Raw genomic sequence first — 27,317 nt, 5'->3', positions numbered from 1 at the left:
GATTCGCCTGCAAAACCCGCTATGTGAAATATTTCAGCTTAGAACTTTAGCCCGTAAGGTTCAGTGCAAGTAATTTCGAAGATTCCTCTCTCTCGGATGATATATGTGCTGCGGGTTGGTATTTCTCCCACAGCATTATCACACAGCGGTTTTCGCAGGCGCAACGACGATATATTCTTTACTAGCTGATGTAGCCGTGCTTCGCTACGGATTTCTCATAATAATAATAATGATAATGATATTTGTTTTACGTCCCACTAACTACTTTTTAAGGTCTTCGGAGACGTCGAGGTGCCGGAATTTAGTCCCGCAGGACGGATTTCTCATAGAGACTGTGTTTGTGATTTTCCCAACTGAAGTCAACATAGGACATTACAATGACATCAGTAGGAATGTAGCGATTAAAAGCAATGTTATCATATAAAATACTCCATCAAATGAAAAACCGCACATTTTCTTACTTTTATCGATCTAAAAGTCCAGTGCTGGAATAACCAAGCTGCAGACAGTCGCGAACACTCCTCTGCCATTATTCCGTTAAATGTGCACATTGCTCATTCTAATCACTGCCTCAGAGTAGGATTTGAATAGCTGGAATGCTATGATAAACCAGTGTGTTACGTACCAGAAAATGTATGAACCAGATAAATGGCATGCTAAAGAAGAGAGATGTAACTCCCTAGCTACTTCCCGCCAATATTCAGGCAGGCTGTTATTACGCAGCAGTAATCCCATCTATCGGAGATGAGTGGCAGCAAAAGACACAAAGCACATCATAACAATGGTCAATATAATGTTATTACTGATCAATGTTATGAGCGTTCTGTATTGTAGGCCTTCACATTTAGTTTTCTTCCTATTCTGTGATATTAGGGCATGTTATAAAATAACTTATAGCGTAGACTGTGGTTCCTTATTCCCCGACTTTACATACTGATTTTCATTAAATTCCCTTCAGCCATTTTCTCGTGATGCGCGTACACACAGACGGACAGACAAATTACCGAAAATGAAAAAAAAATTCATTTCCTTGTTACTGTGGACATGACCGATACAGAAATACGATACTTTTTTAAATTCTCAGCAATGTACAGACAAAACTCTTATTTTATATGTATACTAGCTGAAGTATCCGTGCTTCGCTACGGGATTCTCAGAAAGACTGACCTTGTGGTTTTCCTAATTGAAGTCAACATAGGTCATTAAAAAAACGTCAGTAGGAAAGTAGCGATTAAAAGCAATGTTATCATATAAAATACTCGAACAAATGAAAAACAGGACAGGTCCTCACTTTTGACGAACAGTACTACGGTGACATTCTAACAGTACAAAGTTGCAGAGCTGGAATCACCAAGCCGCAGACAGCCGTGAACACTCGTCTACCATTATTCCGTTAAATATGCACACTGCTCATTTCAATCAGTGCCTCAGAGTAGGGAATGAATAACTCGAATGCTAGATGAACCAGTGTGTCACGTACCAATAGTATCAGAAAATTTATGAACCAGATGAATGGCACGCTAAAGAAGAAAGTTATCTAACTCCCCAGCTACTTCCCGCCAATATTCAGATAGGCTGAGATACTCGGTACGATCGGGCAAGTTAGCCGTGTGGTTAGGGGCGTGCAGCTGTGAGATTGCATCCTGGAGATAGTGGATTCGAACCCCGCTGTCGGCAAGAGTTCACCATTTACACACCAGGCAAATGCTGGTGTTGTACTTTAACTGAGGCCAAGGCCACTTCCGTCACACTCCTAGCTGTCTCCTATCCCATCGTCACCATAAGACCTATCTGTGTCATGCGACGTAAGGCAAATTTAAAAAAAAATACTCGGTACACAGCAGTAATCCTATCTATCGGAGCTGAGTGACATCAGAAGACACAAAGCACATCACAACAAACAATGGTCAAGGTAATGTTATTGTTGATCAGTTTTATGAGCTTTTTATATTGTAGGCCTTCACATTTAGTTTTCTTTCAACTCTGTGATATTAGAGCGCTTATAAAATTATTTATAGCGTGGACTGTAGTTCCTTATTGTCCGAATTTACATACCGATTTTCATTCAATTCTCTTTACCCGTTTTCTCGCGACTTGGCGCTGATAAGGACTTACTAACAAAAATGCAAATTAATGAATATATCTGTGATCATAGCCGGTACGATAACAATGTATCCGACATAAATGATCGGAAATTTAATACTATATAATTTTAGTTATGTGGTATTTATCGATACGACCACTAATAACATAAATATTTGAGAATAAAACTTTAGGCCTTCCCCTAAACTACCATTTCACTCAGCGTGAATAAAATTATTTATAGCCTCGATTATAGCGACTTATTCCTCCACTATGCATACCGATTTTCATTAAGATAAGACCACTAATAACAAATATTTGAGAACTGAAGTTTAGGCCTTCCCCTAAACTAACATTTTTCTCAGCGTGAATACATTATTTATGGCCTAGCTTGTAGCGATTTATTTTATTTCCCGACTTCGCCTACCGATTTGCGTTAAAATACAATCACTAATAACAAATACTTCAGAATTAAATTTTAGGCCTTCCCCTAAACTACCATTTTACTCAGCGTGAATAAAATTATTTATGGCCTAGACTATAGCGACTTATTCCCCGACTTTACATACCGATTTTCATTAAATTATCTTCAGCCGTTTTCACGGGATGCGTGTACATACATACATCCAGACAGAGAGACAGACAGACCGAAATTACGGAAAATTAAAAAGTGCATTTCCTTGTTACTGTGGACACAACTGATACAGAAATACCATCCTTTTTTTTAATTTCTGAGCAATGTACAGACAAAACTCTTATTTTATATATTGTATAGATAAGTAGTGTACATAACACCAACTGAGTCATTTATTTCAGAAACAACATAAATCACTTCTATAGTTATTTTGATTTAACAATGAGATTAGTGTCTATATATATATATGCATATTCATTATTTGAAACATAAAAAGCACAAGTCAGGATATTATTGCGAGTTTTAGATGGTCATGGAAAATTACTTTTAATGCAGGTACCAGCTATGTCATTATGTCTGCACTTAACAGCCCGTATATGGAGGAAGTAAAAGCCTACTTGAAGAACTGATTCCAGATTGTTCTGACATAACAGACTTTTAAGAGTTGGTGGCGAAGATATTACAAGAAAACTGTTACACCTCTTGAGTATGAGGAAGATTAATTACAATTCGAAATCAGCCAGTGTACGTATTTCAACCACTTCATAAGTAACGACGGAGTAGTTATTTTTGATGGCCTACAGTGCCATATGTTCGGTATAAAAATTCATCAATTATTTTTCTACTTGAAGGGAATCATTCGAGGTAGAAAGAATAAGAGTTTATGTGGAATTCTCAGGCTAGCGAAGTGTATCCCTCAATACGATGGAACTACAATATTAGATGAAGATATTTACACAACTGGGCTGTGTGTGAGTAATTTAATTTTCAAAAATTTTCCAGGAACTGGAACAATCAAATTTAAAGGGTAATATGTTAAGTTTTGTATGTACCACGTTTCACTTAAGTTACTAATTTACAGGGTTTCTATGTTTACATACATTCCCCCACAAAAATTCAAATCAATAAGTTTCAGTTGAACCATGCGTTTATTTCACAAACAACATGTAACCGTCCAGGCTTCTCCAGCCCTACAAATTTAAAATAATATCATTTTACGCGATATCATTTGATATCAAGTTTATCCGCCATCGGCAATTATTCGTAATAACATATTTATTCAACGTCAATCATTTGTAATCAAGGCCTCTTGGAATCATATTGTATATATAACATCGTTTTATTATTTAAATTATTATATTATGTAGGATAGGAATTCATTATGTTGTAAATACGGTCAATATGTTGAGACATAGTTGTTTTCATTTCATCTCATATTTGTGTATACGGAGGGTTATTCTTGAAGCTGGGGATTTTGCGTGACTCATGGGTTTGGGGAAGGCAGTAAACAGCGACCCGTGCGCGAGGCTTGCAAGCTGGTCACAGTACATCATCACCACGCCTACTGGACTCGGCAAGGAAGAAGAGAAGGGGAGATGATAATGCGATCTACGAATCAGATGTTTCGTTATATAGAGATCTGAGATTGAGCTGTTACCTAGAGTGGGGGAGCCCGGTGATATTATCAAGTGCGGAGCGAGATACTTGGGGATACTCTATCACTACTACTTCTACTGTGAACATCTACTTTGAACGACGTTATTTTATTTTTGAAACAGTGTGTGGTCGCTCCGCGACATAGTTATTTTTGTACAATGTGTTGTCGCTTCGATACAGTACTTAGGTGCGGTTATGTTATCGGATCTGCGTGAGACGAAACAAGCTTACGGCTTGTGTTATAGGTATTCGGTAAATCTTCTGGACGAAGAACTATGTTTAGTTCAAGTCTACGGAATTTGGTACAAGTCTGTACCGTATAAATTGTATAGCTCAGTTGGATTGAGATTTCTACTAATATGGAAAATTTCATATCTCTGAATTTTCTCCTCATACGATCAACGCTGATCAGTTTTTACAAGTATAGGGCCAATGTCTAATTTAAAGACTAGGCAAATAGGGAGTGCTAGTCCAGATAGCCCATACTACATCAGAGAAGGAAGGAAGGATGCCCATGGAGCAAATTCTACACCGAGAAGAAGAGAACGAGTAACCACGGAAACCAGATGACTTCAACGGAAGCTGCAATTGGTGAGCTTCAATTAGATAAAGCAAGCAATTAATAAATTCAGTAAAGTAAATTCTAAATTCCTCCACGCTTTAAGGAAACTTTTCCGATTCATCTCATTTTTTTTTGTATAATAAATTCATGTGTATTTTATACTGCGTTAATTTTCTTTCTTAAGCGATACTTAATGGTTAATTATTTAAAATCCTACCCCTGTGATTAAGTATAAGTCTCTATGCTTGTAAATATAAATTTTGGTTTACAGTTTTGTTTAAAACTGTAACCCTGGCGCCCAAACATCACATAGAGAAATGGGAAACCATGGAATGTTAATTGTTTCCATTTGCGTGGAAATTTGCGGGCAAGCCACAAATAGTTTATTTGATATTCATGTGTCCCAAGGTAATAACGTTCATCTCCCCAAGTGTCTTGATGAGGGGTAGAACAGTTACAAACATAAGTCAACGGTTGTTAATAAATTTAAAGGAATTATTTATAATTTTATAATTTTGTTTTTATTAAAACCCATTTTAAAATTGACACAGAACTCCTAGCAAAGTAGTCAGTATTTCTACGATGATAACATCAAGAAGGCGTTTTTCCTGAAAAGTCACAGCTCACTGAATTATGTTGTTTCTGAAAGAAAGTATTCAATTATAGGAGATCCATTTCCAAAATGATACATCTAAACAGCTTGCGCCGTAAAATGTAGAAATTCACTAATTTAAATTAGAATAGGTATTGCCAAATACATCCACGCGTGGATCGCTTAAGTGGAAAATATGTTGTTCATTCGTCATGATAACAAAAGAACTGGCGATGATGGTTGTTTTTATAAAATGCAAAACTGTGTTGTCATTAGCCGCTACTGATGAGGAAGAGGACGATCGAAATGAGTACAAGTACGTGGAGACACAATCGCTCGAAAAATCAAGGGGAAGGAATTGTGGGGGGGGATAGCTTAAAGCCTAAGTTTCCGAAGTGCAATACAGCCACCTAACACTACTATACAGCTCTTATTATCCAATTCGTACGGTAGAAAACTGCACCAAAAAGCCACATTATTAAGAAAGGCACCTGAGTTGAAGAAGATGATGGATGGGCGAAAACTAGGATAGTTATCTAACATTTCCTGTTTTTCTCGCTCTGAAGCAGAAATAAACAGAAATATGTCTGTAATTTGTAAGAATTTTCGCATTTAATGGTGGCGCGGTTACCTAGCAATAAGGACTTGAGATAATGATAGTGCTCTCAGCACACACCATCATCCCAGTAGCACATGCTGGCTCAAATGGAGCGATAAGCGTTAATGTTTCCGGTGGCCGCCGTACGCAATTACTACGAGCCACGGCATTCCTAGCGCTCGGCACAATTCCGTGAGCAACTTCTACCAGTACGGGGCCCCCCGTACATCGATTGATAATATTCTCACAAATTAATTTTGTTACAGTACTTATATCAATTAATTTTAGTTACGCTTAGAAATGGCTTGCTCCCATGCAATGTTTTTATGTGAAAATCGCAAGGGAATTTGGAAAAGGAATCACAACTGGAAGACAGGAAATGAAAACTATTAGAGATTGGAGGATGAAATAGTCTAATCACGCAGAATAAATCTATATACAGCAACAGGTATTCCAGCTGCCCCTTACAATGTAGTTTTATGTCACCAGCTGAGGTGGTGGTGATTATTGTTCGAAGAAGTACAATTTACAATTTGCTTTACGTCGCACCGACACAGATAGGTCTTACGCCGACGATGGGACAGGAAAGGGCTAGCAGTGGGAAGGAGGCGGTCGTGGCATTAATTAAGGTACAGCCCCAGCATTTGCTTGGTGTGAAAATGGGAAAGCAGGATAAAGCACCATCAGGGCGGCCGACAGTGGGGTTCGAAATCACTATCTCCCGGATAGTGCATGCCCCTAACCGCACGGTGGGAAGTGCAACTGGGCAAGCACCCTCTATTAACATTAATCAGAGAGAAGAAATGAAAGGGGTCCGACTCTTGGAAAAAATTAAGATATTGACAATGCAGGGTCTCTCATATAAACTAAGACCATCGAAGTGGCGTTTTTACTCTCCGAGACGTAAGCTCCAGTTTGGGAGGCGCGCGCTTAGTTCTTGACCTTGCAAGCAGCCTGCACGTGTTCGACCTGACACGCATCAGTCGCCAGTCTGAATCTCAGCTGTTAACTTGGGGGGAGAGTTATCACTGCAACATCGTATTTTCGTATGCAAAAGTTCTGGTTACATCTTAATGGTCGTCTTAACAGTCATAACTCTCGCTACGGGTGTGCAGAAAATCATAACGGTGTTTATGAAGTACCTACCTCATTATGACAGGAAAATTTGTGTTTGGTATGCTGATAGTGCAAGACGAATAATTGGGCCTATTTTTTCAAGACGACAGTAAATGCAGAGAGGTACCAAGATGACTTTTTGAGGCCGTCCTTTCATCAGTTAATGGAAGAAGAAAAATCACGTGGGTGATTTCTACAAAATTCAGCCCTACTCATACAGCAGAAAATTCCCTTCTTACAAATCTCGGAAGTGTTTGCAGACAGTGTGATCAGTGCTGGTCTGTTTCTCCCTCGTTCTCCAGATCTAACGGTGTGTGATTTTTATTTTGTGTGAAGTGTATCGAAGAAATCTTCACACATAGGAGGAAATCAGAAACATTACAATGGCAGAACTCACTCGCGTCAGCCAGAATGTGGTTTCCAAATACACTGCCTGTGTAACCCAAGAATGACGACATTTCCAGCATCTTTTTTTTTTTAGTTTTTTATTTGCTTTTTTTTGCTAGTTGTTTTACGTCGCACAGACACAGATAGGTCTTATCGCAACAATTGGATGGGAAAGGCCTAGGAATGGGAAGGAAGCGGCCGTGGCCTTAATTAAGGTACAGCCCCAGCATTTGCCTGGTGTGAAAATGGGAAACCACGGAAAAGCATTTTCAGGGCTGCCGACAGTGGGGTTCGAACCCACTATCTCCCGATTACTGGATACTGGCCGCACTTAAGCGACTGCAGCTATCGAGCTCGGTCCAGCATCTTTTATAAAGCAACATTTCATATAAGATTGTATTCACGCTTAAAGCAGGGCGGGCGCGCGCGATTTAAGTTCGGCTAAGGCAGCTGCCGTAGCTCACGGTACAAACACCGTGCGTTCGGTCTGAGTTTATATGAGAGACCTTGTAGATGACAGGGCCAAAAAGGGCGTGAAAATGAAAGTCTCCCTACGCTCGCAACAAAGCTAATACCGTCGGAGTCGGAACAGAACAAGCGTTGAACAAGGGAGGTCCGATACGATAGATGAAAGTAAGGAGCCTGGCGTAAGTGGAAGCAATGTCAGGACTCAACTAAGGGCCCCGTGCTCACCAACCCATACTCTCAAGGTAAGAGCCCCTGGGGCAATTATACCATCAGCTGTTTACAGACTATCTGAAAACATCAGTTCCCGTAGTTAAGTAAATAACTCAAAATAAATGCTAAAGGAACACCCAAGTAAAGGACGACAGCAATGTCTCTAATTTATGTGTATTTGTCCCCAGAGGATACAACAAAAAGTAACCATGTGTTAATAAACAAGCGGTGAGCATAGCAATAGCACATGTCTGTTCCCATGAAGCCCATAGACGGCATACTCGTACACTGTGGTTTGCCGAGAGCAGTGAATGTACATCGACCTGTGTAGAAGTACCCTCCACCCGATAGTGAACTAATAATAATAATAATAATAATAATAATAATAATAATAATAATAATAATAATAATAATCTATGGTCTCAGATACCGTGTGCAGACATTTCAATTTGACGCCATCTGGCTGTCTGCTCGTCAATTTCGACGTTCCATTTTACTGTGGCCCACTAGATGGCAGACAGAGTAAACACATCTCTCTTTTGGCGTCTATAGCTGAGATTTAATTAATCTTGTCGGGTAAATACCAAATGTATCACCAGAGATCTCTTACATGCCGACATCGTACGACATGGAGTGTCGAATGGACTTTTTACCGCCCTTCAAAAATCCGACTACCTCTGCCGGGTTTGAACCCGCTATCTTGGGACCCGGATGCCGACACACTACCACGGATCCACAGAGGCAGCTATAGTGAACTTAAGTAACGTATCGATGTTTTACTGGCCGAATGTCGCAAGAATTGACCTACGTTTGAAAATATTATGCAATTTGGAATTAGACCGCTGAACCCACTACGATCCCGTTATCACTTCGGTACTTATCTCACTAATCTACGGAACGGACGTGCGGGCTTTTATTGGAGCTATCCAGTCTGCAATTCTCCTCAAATTCACTGTTTCAAAGTTGTATAATATGGCTGCAAGTTGTAACAGCACATGTTACTACATCTGATCACTTGTCATGACATGAACCTCGATAATTCCTAAGATTATTGTACAAAAACTGATTGAAAGAAAGACATGTTTTTTGAACGGCTGGTACGAAAGGTTAATACAGCCCAGTGTGGTTTGCAGGATATGCTTCCTGTGAGTTGTTACAATATCAGAGGAAAGCATGGGAATATCGACCATCACGACCGACAAGTATTACTGGATTACATATCTTCCAAAATTTAAGGGGCAGCTGGTTCACCTTATGTACCAAGTGTGTGCATAATTATTTTCTGGTTTCACTAAGAGATAGCGCCAGCGAACAGTACGCAGCGTATGAATTTGACACATACGTCAGTTTGTTCGTCTGACATTAACCTACCAACACACACAAGTTGAGTCCGCCGAACACTAGCGTCTGTGTTGTATCCTTCAGTGATTATGTCGACGTTTGTGCCTGAAAAAGAACATTTGCGGCATGCATTGCTTTTATTTAATAAAAAATGCTGGGGAAAGTCATCGTTTGCTGGTAGAAACATATGGCGAACACGCCCCATCGATTAAAACATGTGAGACATTGTTTCGACAATTTAAACGTGGTGATTTGAATGTGAAACACAGTGCGCTCTGGAAGACCACAAAAGTACGAAGACGAGCAATTGCAAGCGTTACTGGATGATGACCCAACTCAAACTCGACGCTATTGCCAACAAATGATTAATTTAAATCACGCATTAATCGAAAGACGACTGGAATGGACGAGACGACATTGCAAAGTGATTTTGTTACACGACAAAGCGCCGTCTCATACAGCGACACCAGTAAAGGACACCTTAAAATCGCTTGGATGGGACATCCTTCCGTACCCACCGTACTGCCCCGACCTGGCGCCATCTGACTATCACCTCTTTGCATCAGTGGGGCGCGCGCTCGCAGAGCAGCACTTCAGCAATTAGGAGAAATTTGGGAAAAGGCTCGACGAATGATTTGCCGCAAAAGACAAACAGTTTTTCTGAAATGGTGTGCATACATTATCTAAAGGATGGGCGAAGTGTTTAGAAGCGGATGGCCAATATTTTGAATAAACAAATATGAATTTCCCTTGAAAATTAAGTGTTTTCTTTACCACGGAAACCGGCAAAAACTAAAACATACACTCCTAGTATAGCATCGTATGTCTGTCTGTCTGCCTGTAACAGATTTTATATGAACCTGATTCTTGGTTTTTATACAGCATAGAACAAATAATGGCCTATTCGGGTATACTTTTTGTCAGTTTGTACGGTCTTCTATTAAGCATCAAGGGAAAATAGATGTAATTTTCATGAAGGAAGGTAAGTAAGTATAGGATAAGTGCGACGGGGATCTTAGCTATAATTTGTTCAAAAAATTCAATACGATGGAACTTGAGAAAAGGCCTAAAACATAAAATTCGACTTATGTCTCTTTACAGTGCAATTACTCGTGATAAAAATTATTCACAATAGTGTTTTCAAATAATAATAATAATAATAATAATAATAATAATAATAATAATAATAATAATAATAATAATAATAATAATAATTGTACCGGGTGGTACACCTCCACGCCGCTAATTCAAACTTTGCGCCAGTTAAAACTCCTCTACTGGAGGAAACCTGAACTTTAACTCCCATATTAATTCAACGATTTCTCAGAAGATGTCCCTACTTGTAAATTTTGAAGTTTTCTGAACTGTGTTGTTTTCGATGTATTTTTGTTTTGCCTGTAGTAAGAAGTGTGGACATTCTCGTCTAGATGGCACTACGGAAGGACTACAATTATGCACCCTAGTGCGAAGTAAACGAACTGTGTTTTTGAAGAAATTTTGGGTTCATAAGTTTGTTCTTTGTTAAATTTCTTTCAGTCATTGTTTAAGTTGGCAATATTAACCCTTTCTTTCCGCCAGTTTTGAATTTGACCAATAAGGAATTTCTGTAATTAATTTTCCACCAATAATGTGTTTCTTCTTCATCTAGTGTAGGGGTTTTCGTTGTTAACCAATAAAATGATTGTGGGCGGGTGTTCTCATTCCTGAAAGGCCTCGAATGTTCCGCGAAGGTATATAAACTGCTGATTTTCGGGTCTCCGCGCCACTTCAGTAACACCTATCATTGTGTAAATTATGTAGCAGGGGGCGGGAAGCGCCTCTTTCTTCGGGCAGCAGTTCAACCACCAGGTAATGGCCTGTTAATAACTTCTTTTCTTGCTAGCTCAGCAGTTTAACTCTCGGGGCAGGTCCGAAGCCTGTTACCATGTAACTTTCCTCTAAAATGTAGACACTTGGTATCTATTCTATCTTTTTAAACTACAAATTGGGATTGAGAGTGCTTAACCCTCTCGACCTCCCACTCATATTGCTTTGAGGTGAACTTATTTTCACAACCGTTTCTTCCCTTCTAGTGTAATGTAAATCGTTTTCTTATATAAGTCACCTCTTTAGTATGGGATTAGCCCTTGCATTAGCGGCCTAGCGCCAAATTAGGTTTTAATAAGGTGTATTTGGAGTGCAGTTTCGCCTCCTCTCAAGTTGATATTTTGGAGGCCATGTAATTATCCTGTTTCTTCACTGAATAGGCCTCAATAGGTTGGGTAGTTTTACCCCTGTATATATGTCCTTGGAGGACAGCTTGAATGTGGAGTTTGGTGTGGCCTTTGATAGGCTTGAACTTAAGAGCGGGTTGCTCTTTCTTAAAATTTGTTTCTGCGTGCCTCGAGGAGGCTTTTCTGTGTAATTGGGAGCAAGTGCTCCTGGGCATTATAGGTGTTTTCTGACCCTTTGTCAAATCTTGTATGAGTAAAGTTGAGCTAATTGCCCAAGAATTGTGAGTCCGGGGCTCGAAGCCCAAATTCTGTAAAAACTGTAATTGTACCTTCTTAACTTGTTGATTTTCAACTGTGTTCCTGTTATTTTTGTTATTTCTTGATTTTGAAAAGAAAATATAACCTTGTTAAATTAACTTTAATTTCGTATTTTGAGACCTGTTCACCCCAGCACTTTCGCTGAGCTAGAAGCTATGGCTGTATCGGCCGAAGGAGTTAGATACGCCGATTCCTTGCGTGTCGCGAAAGAACCCCCTCCTTCTTTTAGTAATCCTCGGCCTCCACCTCGCCGACCAGTCACACTCCGCAAATGTTACGCTTGTGGGTCGCCTGACCATCTTCGGAACAAGTGCCCATCAATCAAGTCTAGTGGGACAAGGAATGGAGCAGGGTCATCTCGAGGCTGTTTTCAATGTGGCGCTTTCTCACATATCGCCAAGTATTGCCCAAATTTGAATAGCACCCCCTCCTGCTCAACTTCTGGTGCAACTTCCACCAATGCCAATAATAATAAGAAGTGGCTTCGGCTGAGTCGACTAATCCATCTTCCCGAGGCTCAGCCCCTGGTAAACAGGTCGAAAATTCAGGGAAAATTCAGTCTTCAAATTTATCTTTTGAATGCCCCAAAGAATGTCTTAGGATTGCGGCGGATACCCCCGCACCTGTGCCTTTTCTCAAAATTGAGTTAAATAATGAGCCTATAACTGCTCTTTTAGATTCAGGCAGTGTTTGTTCTATTGTTTCGGCTGAATGGTATTCAAAATTGAAATCTGTTTGTAAACTTCCTGACTATTGCTCATCTCCTGTTCAATATGTTTCGGCTAATTCTTCTCCATTAGAAATTTTAGGTTCCTTAAAAACCAAAATTCGTATTTCTAAATTTACTTGGAAAGTAAAATTGTTCGTGGCTAAGCATTTGTCTTGCCCCATTATATTGGGAGCCGACTTCATGTCCCATACTGGTCTAGTGCTCGATCTTCAGAGTAGGTCGTGCACATTCAAATTTGCGTCTAATAGTAAAATCCCTTTGTTAAAGTGTAGTTCTGTATCATGTTCATCTATTTCGCCTACCCAGGATGAGATGTTGTTAGATCTTAGACATCTTCCTGAGGAGCAGGCTGACAGTATTCGTAAGTTGTGTCAGTCGTTTCCAGAGGTGTTCTCTGGTACTCTTGGTGTTACTGACCTGATCGAATACAAAATCGAGGTCACGGATTCGATTCCTGTCCGTTTTCCACCTTATAGGCTATCTCCACCTAAAATGAAGGCATTGAAGGAAATCACTGATCAAATGTTAAAGGATGGTATTATTAGGCCCTCTAAGTCGGCGTATTCTTCGCCTATTTTTCTAGTCCCGTAACCACAAGGTGGCTTCAGGCCTGTCATTGATTATAGGGCTCTCAATCGGAAGGTGGTGTTACAATCTGTGCCCCTTCCTGACCTTCATTCTTGTTTTTCATGGTTTCGTAAAGCTAAATTCTTTACCATCTTGGATTTGAATCAGGCCTATAATCAAATTCCCCTAGCTGAAGAGTCTAAACATCTTACAGCGTTTGCCACAGATTGGAATCTGTATGAATACAACCGCGTGCCTTTCGGGCTCCCCACGGGAGCAGCTGTACTCACTAGACTGCTAGATAGGGTCTTCTCCGACATCAAATTCGAGTACTTGTATCACTATCTTGATACAAGATTTTCGGAGACTTTTGAAGAACATCTAGATCATCTGCGAGAAGTTCTCAATCGCCTTCGTAAGGCAGGGTTAACTGTGAAGTTGTCCAAGGTCGCCTTCGCTAAGCCTTCAATGTCATTCCTACGGCATATTGTGTCGCCTGATGGTGTTGCAGTCGATCATTCTAGAACACAGGCCATCCGTGATTATAAACCTCCCAAGGACATCAAAGGTATCGCCAGGTTCATTGGTATGGTGAATTTCTTCAGGAAGTTTATTCCTAACTTCGCTAATAGAGCGGCGCCCTTGAACCTTCTTCGTAGGAAAGGCATCAAATTTGAGTGGGGACCTTCTCAACAAGCCGCCTTTGAAGATCTTAAATTAGCTCTGTGTAATGCCCCTGTTCTGGCTGGCTATGCCCGATTTCTCCAAGAAATTCATCGTCCAAACCGACGCGTCGTCGTCGGCGGTAGCTGCAGTCCTTCTTCAAGAGACTGAACTAGGGAGGCGACCCATCGCCTATGCCTCTAGGACTCTATCGGCTCAAGAAGCCAAGTACTCCATCTATGAGCTCGAAGGTTTGGCAGTCTTATTTGCCTTAGAAAAGTTCCGTCTCTATCTGGAACATGTCAAATTCGACCTGGAGACGGATAATCAAGCCTTAAGCTGGGTCTTAGGTAGGCCGCGTCGTACTGGCCGTATAGCCCGTTGGGCTATCCGAATTTCGGCATTCCAATTTGACGTTAGGCATATCAGAAGTACGGATAATGTTGTCGCAGACGGACTCAGCCGTATGTTTTCCAACGACGTCGAGACCCATGAACCGGTCGATAGTTCATCACCTCCCGAGTCCATGCTATCAGAGGTTAATGCCATCTTAACAGATGCTCCCATTCTCTTTAGGGATATTGAGAAATATCAACGTGAAGATCCGACGCTGGCTCCGATAATGGAAACCCTTTCTTCTCGGGAACACGTCGTCCCTTATGTACTGAGGAATGGTGTTTTATGTTGCCCTTCGAGGCATGATAAGATGATGAAAGTTGTAGTTCCAGCTGTTCTTGTACCTATGATCTTCAAGTACTACCATGAGACCCCATTAGGGGGGCATCTAGGCATCTTTAAAACTCGTGAAAAGATTCGTGAAAGGTTCATCTGGAAAGGTATGGACGGTGAAATCCGTGAATTAGTAAAGGCTTGTAAATCTTGTTTGCTTAGTAAATCAACCATGTCCACCAAGGTAGGCCTTTTGTCTTCTCATCAAGTGTCGCGCCCAATGGAACGCCAGTATATTGATTATGTAGGACCCTTCCCCCAGTCAAAGGGAAATGCCAACAAGTTCACCTTTGTATGTGTAGATGGTTTTACTAGATTTTCCTGGTTATTTCCGACTAAGCTGGCTACCGCTCAGTCCACCATTACTTGTTTAAATTCAATCTTTGCTTCTTTTGGTCCGTGTCAATATTTTGTGTCTGACAATGCCAAGGCTTTCACATCTAATCTATTTCGTAAATTTTGTTTTGATCTGTCCATATCTCATGTGACTACTTCTGCTTATTATCCCCAACCATCTCTTGCCGAAAGAGTCAATCATAATTTCAGGTCGGCCCTTATTGCCTATCATCATGAAGATCATTCTAGGTGGGACACGTCCCTGCATTGGTTAGCTTTTGCTTTGAACTCGGCTGTTCATGAATCACATAAATTTACGCCAGCTTCGTTGATGTTCAAGTTTGTTCCCAACACGCCGCTCTCTAACCTCTGGTCTTCGAGTGATATTCTACCTGAGACAATAGATCCAGATAACATTAAAGATCTTTGGAAGAAGGCCAAAGCCAATCTTAAAGTGTCTCATGAAAAGGTTAGGGAAAGATATGATCGTGGACGGAGACCCACCAATTTGAAGGTAGGTGACCAGGTGATGGTCAAAAATTTTGTTCCCGCGGGCAAGCTTGCCCCCAGATTTCATGGGCCGTGCATTATTCTAGATTTTCTTTCGCCGGTCACGTTGTTATTAAGCAATCCAGCCACCGAGAGGATATTTAGGGTTCACCTGTCACAGATGAAACCTGTATAATTTCTGTGCTAACTTGCTTCATATGATTTTGAAAGAAATATGAAGGTTATATTTTTTTCTTTGAGGGGTTTCACCTTTAAGGCCTTCTGCCCTTTCAATAATGTTCTTTATATTTAAGCATTCATTGTAAAAACCTTACTCGACCAGTTAAACTGCCGTCCTGTCCCTACTATGGCCATTACCATGCTCCCGTCTACTGCTAACATAAAACAGTGGCTTATTGGAATGAAATATCTCCACGCCGCTGGCCCCTCAACCTCGCCACAAGGAATGTACCCTAAAATCATTCTGGTCCAACAAAATTCTGCCGCCGAGCTTTAATGTTTCAGTGCCCCCGCAGCAGCGCGGCGCCGTACTGCCACTGAGGTGGGGTATGGGCCCGCCCCTCTCCAGTGAGGCCAACCAGTGTACGGCGAGCCGGAGTCCTCCTCCCGGCCAAGGCTGATGTGCGGCGCACAACCTGCAACTTGCCCGCGACCTGTATGTATGCCGCGGGCGCGGCGTGCTTCAACTCCACTACTCCTCTCATAGTGCGGGCGAGCGGTATCTCAGGGTACTTGAGGGGTCCGAGCGGCCTCCTCTGGACACAAGCAGCAGCGGCTGGTCTGGCCGTCCAACTTAATCAACCTTGAATATATTTAATCAGCTACATGGACATTTAATATCAACAATTACTACAATTTTTGAATTCAACTGCAATATTTGGTGTACTTAGAAAATTTTTCTTCACTTTCAAGAATTTAAAGTTTTTCCCTCTGAATTCAACTTCTACAAGCACAAAGACATTACATCAATAGTCACCAAAGAATTTTGAAACTAGATTCAATCATTTACGAAAATTTGGTTGTAAATACTTCTGCAATTAATGTCCATATCAACATCATAACTTGAACCTTGTTTTCAAGCAAATTTAATGTGTCACTCCGTGGAGGGACTTTTGGGGGGGGAGGTCTGTACCGGGTGGTACACCTCCACGCCGCTAATTCAAACTTTGCGCCAGTTAAAACTCCTCTACTGGAGGAAACCTGAACTTTAACTCCCATATTAATTCAACGATTTCTCAGAAGATGTCCCTACTTGTAAATTTTGAAGTTTTCTGAACTGTGTTGTTTTCGATGTATTTTTGTTTTGCCTGTAGTAAGAAGTGTGGACATTCTCGTCTAGATGGCACTACGGAAGGACTACAATTATGCACCCTAGTGCGAAGTGAACGAACTGTGTTTTTGAAGAAATTTTGGGTTCATAAGTATGTTCTTTGTTAAATTTCTTTCAGTTATTGTTTAAGTTGGCAATATTAACCCTTTCTTTCCGCCGGTTTTGAATTTGACCAATAAGGAATTTCTGTAATTAATTTTCCACCAATAATGTGTTTCTTCTTCATCTAGTGTAGGGGTTTTCGTTGTTAACCAATAAAATGATTGTGGGCGGGTGTTCTCATTCCTGAGGGGCTCGAATGTTCCGCGAGGGTATATAAACTGCTGATTTTCGGGTCTCCGCGCCACTTCAGTAACACCTATCATTGTGTAAATTATGTAGCAGGGGGCGGGAAGCGCCTCTTTCTTCGGGCAGCAGTTCAACCACCAGGTAATGGCCTGTTAATAACTTCTTTTCTTGCTAGCTCAGCAGTTTAACTCTCGGGGCAGGTCCGAAGCCTTTTACCATGTAACTTTCCTCTAAAATGTAAAGACACTTGGTATCTATTCTATCTTTTTAAACTACAAATTGGGATAGAGAGTGCTTAACCCTCTCGACCTCCCACTCATATTGCTTTGAGGTGAACTTATTTTCACAACCGTTTCTTCCCTTCTAGTGTAATGTAAATCGTTTTCTTATATAAGTCACCTCTTTAGTATGGGATTAGCCCTTGCATTAGCGGCCTAGCGCCAAATTAGGTTTTAATAAGGTGTATTTGGAGTGCAGTTTCGCCTCCTCTCAAGTTGTTATTTTGGAGGCCATGTAATTATCCTGTCTCTTCACTGAATAGGCCTCAGTAGGTTGGGTAGTTTTACCCCTGTGTATATGTCCTTGGAGGACAGCTTGAATGTGGAGTTTGGTGTGGCCTTTGATAGGCTTGAACTTAAGAGCGGGTTGCTCTTTCTTAAAATTTGTTTCTGCGTGCCTCGAGGAGGCTTTTCTGTGTAATTGGGAGCAAGTGCTCCTGGGCATTATTGGGGTTTTCTGACCCTTTGTCAAATCTTGTATGAGTAAAGTTGAGCTAATTGCCCAAGAATTGTGAGTCCGGGGCTCGAAGCCTAAATTCTGTAAAAACTGTAATTGTACCTTCTTAACTTGTTGATTTTCAACTGTGTTCCTGTTATTTTTGTTATTTCTTGATTTTGAAAAGAAAATATAACCCTGTTAAATTAACTTTAATTTCGTATTTTGAGACCTGTTCACCCAAGCACCTTCTTTCACCTCTGCACATCCACAAAACTCCGTAACAATAATAATAATAATAATAATAATAATAATAATAATAATAATAATAATAATAACCGTAACTAGCGTGTGCAGGCAGTGTGATTTGACGCCATTTTGGCCGCATGCGTGTCAATCTCAAAGTTCCGTTTGACATTACCAGATGGCAGAATAAACAGGTTCTCTTTTGTGCGATCTACGGCTGACTATTTAATTAATTTTGTCAGGTAAACACCAAATGTGCATGGAGAATTGATTTGACTTTCTTTTTGCATCGTTCAAAAATCCGACTGCCTCTGCCGGATTTAATCTGGAGGCCGACGACACTTTACCACTGGATCCACGGAGGTATACAGGGAAAGACAAGGGAAATCTCAGTGGTGATACTGCAAAAGTTCAAGAGCCAATAACGAACTGTATGGAGGGTTGCTAGTAGCTATGGAGGTCATGCTGGTGGTGATGATTGTTGTTTTAAGAGGAAGTAAAACAACCATCCTCTATCACCAGTAATCAGAAAGAAAAAATAGAAGGGGTCCGACACTTCGACAAATGAAGATATCGGCCAAAGAAAGACAAGGACTACGAAAGGCGAGAAAATGAAGACTCCCTTAGTCACGACACCTAATAGTTGAATTCGGAGAAGGACAAAAGTTGACCAAGGGAGGTCGGGTAGGATAGATTAAAGTGAGGAGCCAGGCACAAGTATGTGGAAGCAATGTCAGGACTCGCCAATCTCGCTCCCAAGTTGAGAGCTCCTTTTAGACGCCTCTTACGTCTGGCAGGGGATACCGTGGGTGTTATTCTAGTGTCCCCACCCACAGGGGATGCTATAAAGATCATCCTGCCAAGATTTTAAACGATTTTCACGCCTGTCTGTCTGTCTGTCTGTCTGTCTGTCTGTCTGTCTGTCTGTCTGTCTGTCTGTCTGTCTGTCAGGTCATCAGCCGCGAGGCTGGTTGGATCCTCAAATAACACTACCGGTACCAGAGTTTATGCGGTTATAAGGAAACCGTAAAAACCGATGTCGGCGCGAAAATGAGGTGTACTAGGCAGGATGAGGAGTGAGGTAGTTTGCCGTTGCTTTTCTCATTGCGCCAGAAAGTGCTATTGCAACATGACCGGCCTTACGAGTAGCATCTTTCATAACAGACGCACTAGTCGTGCTCTGAATATCAGTACTCAGTACCACCCATGAAATGAAATGGCGTATGGCTTTTAGTGCCAGGAGTGTCCGAGGATATGTTCGGGTCGCCAGGTGCAGGTCTTTTGATTTGACACCCGTAGGCGACCTGCGCGTCGTGATGAGGATAAAATGATGGTGAAGACGACACACATACTCAGCCCCCGTGCCAGCGAAATTAACCAATGGTGGTTAAAATCCCCGATCCTGCCGGGAATCGAACCCGGGACCTCTGTGACCAAAGGCCAGCACGCTAACCATTTAGCCATGGAGCAGGACAGTACCACCCATAGCCCACCAGCTTCCATGTTGTCACAGCGATGGATGGGACTGGGTTTTTTGTGGAAGCGACACTTTGCTCTGGCCTGTGTCACGACAGTACTATATCCATCAAGAAATGGCAACAGGAGGGCATCTTTCTGTATTTTTTAAATATTAACTCAATACTGAGAGAGAGAGAGAGAGAACGCGCGCGTCAGGATGCGAGCAACGCAAAACAAGCCGCTGACAAGCAGTCGTGCCTCACAATCTCAGAAACAGGAGGAGTCAACAAAAATGTAATCATGCACATCAACGACAGGTACTACGGCTAGTAAATTACAGAATTAGCATTTCTGTCTGAAAAGTAATACCTTCTTCCCGATTACGAAAATAACAGAAAGTTGTCATGGAGAAACGCCGTCCACAGATTATATTAAGAAGGCTATGCTGTATTCGAACGTTAATCCATGGCCTCCTGTGATTGTTGATAAGCCATCTTCTTTACAAAATCTATACAAATAAATAAAATGGAAGTGTCTGCCTGTAATGTCAAAATAACAACATTTTACTAAGTTTGTATTAAAGTATATACGGTACTTATAATTAAAAAACCCATTTTTACCATTTTTGTCTGTCTGTCTGTCTGTCTGTTCCGGCTAATCTCCGAATCTGTTGGACCGATTTTGACGGGACTTGCACCGACAGATAGCTCATGGTATAAGGAGTAACTTAGGCTACTTTTAAATTTTCAAAAGAATTAGAGGTGGGGGGGGGGCGACGGGGGGATATAAAAATAATAGGCGAAATTTCGAATTTGTCGTACAGAGACGAGAAAAAACTAATTTTAAGCCCCTTAACGCAAAGAACAAAACTCGGGAAGCCCTACGAGCCCGAAAACCATGTTATAAGGCCCTAAAAAACCATTAAGGAGATACTGGCACAACACTACCCCTGATCTACGAATCTGATAAAGAAACGACCAGCCGTGACCATGGCAACGTCGGCTCAAGGATTCTACAGAAGCGAGATTTACCACCCAAAATTGGTACACATTTGTAACAGTTACGAAATGTCGGATCAAACAAGTACAATCAATAATATTTATATTCGTGGCACTATCTAGTGGCAGTACACTTACACTAAAATTTCATACATGACAAATAATTTCTACACGTACTTAAGTAAGTACACCAGGGATATAAATATCTAATGAAGTCACTCACACCGATAGTCTAAAGCCAGGTTCTGATAACCCGTACGAAGAACGGGTACTTCTGCTGGTTACTTGTCTATAATTCGTGCTAGTTGGAAAGCGGTTTCTGTAGCGATCATTTTTCCTCCTCCTCCTTTCCTCGGGTCTGGGCACTTCTCCACCTTCCTCTCTCCTACCATCATGTTGTCTCAGTCCACGTTTCTCCTTCTTGCACTCCTCTTTATCGAATCGATCCACCTTGTTTTAGGTCTTCCTCTCACTCTCCTACCCTCAAACTTTATCTCCATCATCATCTGTGTTGATATTCTTTCCTCCTCCATCCTCTTTTCATGTGCAAACCATCTTAGTTTACTTAGTCTACATCGTAAGATAACAAGAGTTGACCAAGAAGGTCAGACAGGAAAGATGCAAGTGAAAGTACGTGAAAGCAATGTTAAACTCAGCTATGGGCCCCACAGTCACCAGCCCCTGGTACTTTCCCTTTCAATCACCTATTACGACAAGCAGAGGATACCACGGATGTATTCTACGCTCCAACTACGGGGTGAAGTTAAGACGGGCGTTATTTGTTAATGTAATTGTAAAGGATTTTGGGTTCTCATAGTAAGATACACGCTAGACTTACCAAAGAACTGTGGGTCCAGCCTGCAGACAGGTAACATGGTCGGCTCCCAGCAACCGCTCGGACTACAGGACAGCATCTGGTCCCCTTGGAGCACATAGCCCGGGGGACAAGTGTAAGCTACCTGAGCGTGGATCTGATAAACTCCGTCCCCGGCGAGACCAAACAACGCGCCGTGAGGGATACTGGGCGGTGGAAGACAGCCATTCACTGGAACTGGAACAAAAATAAAAACCTCTAAATACCAATTTTCTACAATACCTGAAAACAACCAAAACAAGGAATAATTTTTACCCCCCACAAACACTGGTCTTCAATATCTCATTCGTTCAATTGTCTATTCAGCAATCAGCCACTGCTCTCTAGAATGTCATCATTTCGTCTTACCCGTAGTTTTCATACGAGCTGCCGCTTGTAATGCACTCCGAATTATTTACTGCCGCCTTCTGGTCTTTCGACTCTAGTGCATTTCGTTTCATTCCCACAATTTCTCATTTTCTTGAAATATGTATACTTTTCTTTTTTTTTTTTTTCGATTGGCTTTACGACGCACAGACACAGATCTTAGGTCTTATGGCGACGATGGCATAAGAAAGGCCTAGGAGTAAGAAGGAAGCGGCCGTGGCCTTCATTAAGGTACAGCCCCAATATTTTCCTGGTGTGAAAATTGGAAACCACAGACAACCATCTTCAGAGCCGCCGACAGTCGGGTTCGAACCCACTATCTCCCGGATGCAAGCTCACAGCTGCGCGCCCCTAATCGCACGGCCAACTCGCCCGGTAAAATGAAATGAAATGGCGTATGGCTTTTAGTGCCGGAAGTGTCCGAGGACAAGTTCGGCTCGCCAGATGCAGGTCCTTTGATTTGACTCCCGTAGGCGACCTGCGCGTCGTGATGAGGATAAAATGATGATGAAGACGACACATACACCCAGCCCCCGTGCCAGCGAAATTAACCAATTATGGTTAAAATTCCCGACCCTGACGGGAATCGAACCCGGGTCCCCTGTGACCAAAGGCCAGCACGCTAACCATTTAGACATGGAGCCGGACAACTCGCCCGGTGAAATACGTATGTATACTAAACAGGCTGGGATACGTAAACTGTTGGAAGAAGGACATAATAATAATATTATTGTTTTTACGTCTAATTACTTCTGAAGGTTTTCGGAGGTAAGAAAGAATTCGAGAGGGTTAAGGTATCGCTGAATAAAGAAATTATTATATGACTTAGGGATGTTTAAAAAAACAGTGGTTGATTTCCGAATGCAGGAACAGGTCGACCCTCTCAGAAGTCGGCGTATGAACATAAATATTGTGAATGTAAACGGAAGATAAACACGAGGTTTGATCTCGTGGATGAAGGGAATTCATAAAAATAACGGATGAATAAGGAAACGAAAGACAGTAAAATACCTTTTCTGTGGTGAAAACAGGGACAAAATTCTCTTGCTGAGAATTTGTAAAGAAACCCTAGCGGTTGGAAGTAAATGTATGGATAATAATGAACGACATGCGTTAAGTCATTAATAATAATATTTACAGGTATCGAAAACGCCGATGTGCCGGAATTTAGTCCCGCAGGAGTTCTTTTACGTACTAGTAAATCTATCGACACGAGGTTCACGTATATGAGCACCTTCAAATACCACCGGACTGAGCCAGGATCGAGCCTAGCAAGTTGGGGTCTGAAGGTCAGCGCCTCAACCGTCTGAGCCACTCAGCCCGGCTGAGTCAGCATGAAAATGGTTATAGAATCATCAGAATGGTAAGCACAGACTGAGCCTGGTAATTTTCCTAAGTTATTATTAGCATTTCCTTGAAATTCTGATTTTGATCCATAAAACAACCCTAATCTAAAATTCTATCCCTGCAGCCCGTTAATTGTTCGCTTGCTGTTCGTATGGTGTCCACATTTTTACTCCACATAACGACATTGCCCTGATTATCAACAAGGTACAGTAATGCTTAAGGGGAAGCGGTTACACCAAGGATGGCTAAAGCTACCTATTTCTACTTTTTGTTCAATTTCAGTACCTTAGGTCTGCTTTACAAGATTTACTTCATATATGCTCTACGTTCCGTAACAGTAGGCATTCGTTAAGTGCCGTTTCAATGTTCCATGACACAAGCTACCACGTCCCCTTACTTCAGCATATGTGGGAGTCGTTCCGTATTGTTGGCCCTTCTTGTGCATATTTGAGTTGTAAATGCAACATTCAGTAAGTTAATATTATTTGGAATGTAGTGCCAAAAGCAGTATTACTGGGTATACTGCACTGTGGAAGTGTATGAGGATCTACAGTATCTACTATTACTGAGGGTTCTACCGGGCGAGTTCTATCAGCTAGGTGGTGGTGGTGGTGGTGGTTGTTTTTGTTTTAAGAGAAAGTACAACAAGGTTAACCGTCCTCTCTGAACTAATTAAATGGAAATAAATAAAACAAAACTATTTATTCAACGGAGGAAATTGTTTTTAATAAAACAAAAATCGTTGCATTAAGCCGAAAAGATCACTAGCGCATCCAAAAAAGGAACGTTAAGTTCCCTGAGTAGTGGTGGGTGGTGGTGATTATTGTTTTAAGAGGAAGTACAACTAGGCAACCATCCTGTATTTACCACACATCACCAGGTTGCTCAATAAGGTTTGCTAATTTAGATTTCACTCCAAATTCCCGCATCGATTTATCAACAGAATCAAAGGCCCTTTTAAAATCCACAAATTTCACTGCTATTTCGTTGGAGTGCAGTATTCTATGACGAATTCTTGAATTTAAATTAAATATTTGTTCTGAGCATTTATTTATCTATTTATATCTCGAAATACTGTATTTACGTTCAGGAATAGCCGGGTTGTCATTACTGTACAATACTAAGGAGACTGAAACAGGACAAATCACATTTCTGCGTTAATACCACCTGTGTCGAAAAACCTGTAGTACCTGTAGTAGAAAATCCACTTTTTGACATTATGCATCTTAAACATTATTTTAATCCTACGAGCTCTGGTAAAGGAGATATTCATGATGATGATGCTTGTTGTTTAAAGGGGCCTAACATCTAGGTCATCGGCCCCAAATGGTACGAGATGAGACGAAATGTAGTGACAATTAAAATTCCAAAATTCACCCAATGACCAGAATTCAAAACATGATGAAGAATAAATGAATTAATATGACTTTAAAATAATCAGCAGGTATAACTCACAATATTGGATGTTAAAAAATTCAAAAATCCATCCACTGACTGGGATTTTTTTAAAGACGATGAACAATGATTATGAACTTAAAACAATGAGTGGATCCGACGCACAATGCCCCAAAACAATGGTATATACTAACCAAGGGGCTGCTTCCAAATCAAATCCTAAGTCGATGATACTTGTTGCCTAAAGGGCTCTAAATCCAGGTCACCAGCCCCTCATAATGGTTCTAATCACTGGTAAAGTAGAACCATGCTCTTCCTTATGTAGCAGTACTAATCACAAATAACGTAGAATCACGGTGTTCCTCACATAGTGGTACTAATCACACGTAACGCAGACCCATGGTGTTCCTCATATAACGATACTAATTACAGGAGCAGTCCAGAACCGTGATGTTCCTCACAGAGTCGTACTAATCATAGGCAACATAGACCCATGGTGTCTGGTGTCGCTCATAATCACAAGCAACGCCCAGACCCGTGGTGTTTCTCACATAAGATACTAATCACAGGTAACGCAGGCCCATGATGTTCCTCACATAGTGGTACTACTCACAGGCAACGCCCAGACTGGTGGTGTTCCTCACATTGTGGTACTAATCGCAGGCAACGTAAATCCATGGTGTCCCACATATAGTGGTACTAACCACGGGCGCTGTAAACCCACAACGATACTAATCACAGACCCATTGTGTTCCTCGCGTAATAGTACTAATCACAGGTAATCTCATGGTTCAAATTCTATCATCCCTTGGTCACCCCTTTTAGTCGCCGGGGGTATCTTGGGTGAATTCTTCATCTGCAACCCCCACCCACAGTGGGTAGGAGATATTCACTAATATTTTTAATGTATACTAAGCATCACTGAATATTGCCCTTCGTCAAGGTAAAACCGTCGATAGAGGTTATTATTAGACTACGGATTATAGGTAGCAAATGAAATGGCGTATGGCTTTTAGTGCCGGGAGTGTCCGAGGACAAATTTGGCTCGCCAAATGCAGGTGTTCTGATTTGACTCCCGTAGGCGACCTGTGCGTCATGAGGATGAAACGATGATGAAGACGACAGATACATCCAGCCCTCATGTCAGCGAAATTAACCAATTATGGTTAAAATTCCCAACCCCGCCGGGAATCGAACCCGGGACTCCCGTGATCAAAGGCCAGCACGCTAACCATTTAACTATGGAGCCTGACTTTTAGGTAGTAACAGGTTAGAATGAAAAGTTACTGAAGCGAGTAACAAGTATAGGTCTATCCTGCACAACGGTTATGCTACGAGTTTTGCATAAACATTAGGGGTTCGGCCAAACAGAACCCCTAGAGGTTATGTTACTCTCACAACATTGCGGAAGAGCGGCCTAGTCGACACTTCCTACTAACCAAATATTAGTTTGCATTCTAACCTATTACTGCATAAAAATCCAGGGTCTAGTCATTACATACTAATTAACAAAAATTATTAGGCAATTTATTAGCTGATGGACAATATTGCTGGCGTGCCATGTCTTGACGAGCACGACGGTGAACCTGTCCGTTTATCTGACGTACTTTGTAACCTGTCACCCGTCAAGCTTTATGAAACAGGTCCCTGCTGGATGCATCGGAATGAGACTGAAGAAGTTACAAGTATTTTTCTTAATTCTTCAACCATGTGAGGTATTAACGTGTAGAGAGGTTGTGACTGCTGGGATATTTCAAACTTGTCGAGCTGTGAGGACCGAGGAATGTCTTCGCGCCTTGTTGACTCAACCATCAACATTCCCGCAGCAGTCTCATTAGCTATGCACCAAGCTACCGCCACCGGCATCGTCATTAATCTACCATATCTCCCCGTGCCTTGTCATCCGTGATTATGATGACCATCTCATGAACCCGTTCACAAAAAGGTGAAAGTCAAAATAGGGGTCAGAGACTGATATATACACTATCTTGTTTCTTCTTCAGAAACCCCCAAATAGTAATATATAAGACTAAGTTCATATCTAGAGCAAGCTTGTGGCTTTATGTAACTGTTGATATCGTGAGCACAGCCTCTTCAGAGGAAATGTCTGGGACATTTTCTTTTTTGAACTGTTGATTATACAAATTAGGCGAGTCTATGATATATAAACTAATAGAATAGAATATTCCCATCCCCTAGTTCCACATCGCCTGGAACTGGGGAGAGAGTAATAATTTACTGCAATCCAAATTATTTGTTTAAATGCATGATTTTCTTGTTAAAAATAACTATAAATTATAATTTATCTATTATTACATTAAACATTACAATTAAGCCTAATCAATAATTACATCCAATCTCTAAATTGTAATTTTAAAAATGTTATTCATTTTTGGCCAAGACGTTAACACTGTTATATAGTCTAGGACAAGAGTTCTCAACCTGGAGGGCGCGCCCTGGGGAGGCGTTGGAAAATTTCAGGGGAGCCGTTGTGAGCAATGGAAAAACACAAGAATTTGCTAAAAAGTAAAAGGGTGTGACAAAGAAAAGAATCTACTACAAAAAATTATCTTCGTCATCCCGAAATCGTACACGTAGAAAAAAGGTTTTACTAAAATTTTTATACTTAACGATCTTCTTGATGCACATATCATCTTCCATTAAATTTGAAAAGTGAATTGAAGAACTTCATTTTCAACTTTGAAAACCGAAGTTGGGCGCTACTTTCCAGAAATTTCTTCAGATAGTTGACAATTTCAGTTGACACGAAATTCGTTCAACGTAGAACTGGATTTGATTCGTGATTCC

At 41.2% G+C, this 27,317-nt stretch overlaps 1 protein-coding gene across 1 annotated transcript in view; it reads right to left on the bottom strand.

The window, feature by feature from the left end:
• The window catches only part of LOC136883181 (membrane cofactor protein), a 341,137-nt gene that overhangs the window by 175,037 nt on the left and 138,783 nt on the right, over window positions 1-27,317 (bottom strand). The window contains exon 6 of the mRNA XM_067155363.2: window positions 21,366-21,578. Within this exon, the coding sequence (XP_067011464.1) occupies window positions 21,366-21,578 (213 nt within the window). The remainder of the gene's footprint in view (window positions 1-21,365; window positions 21,579-27,317) is intronic.

Source organism: Anabrus simplex, chromosome 11, assembly GCF_040414725.1.
Source record: "Anabrus simplex isolate iqAnaSimp1 chromosome 11, ASM4041472v1, whole genome shotgun sequence".
NCBI lineage: Eukaryota > Metazoa > Arthropoda > Insecta > Orthoptera > Tettigoniidae > Anabrus > Anabrus simplex.
The sequence above is the reverse complement of the archived record's forward strand: the minus strand, read 5'-3'. Positions and strand labels throughout refer to the sequence as shown.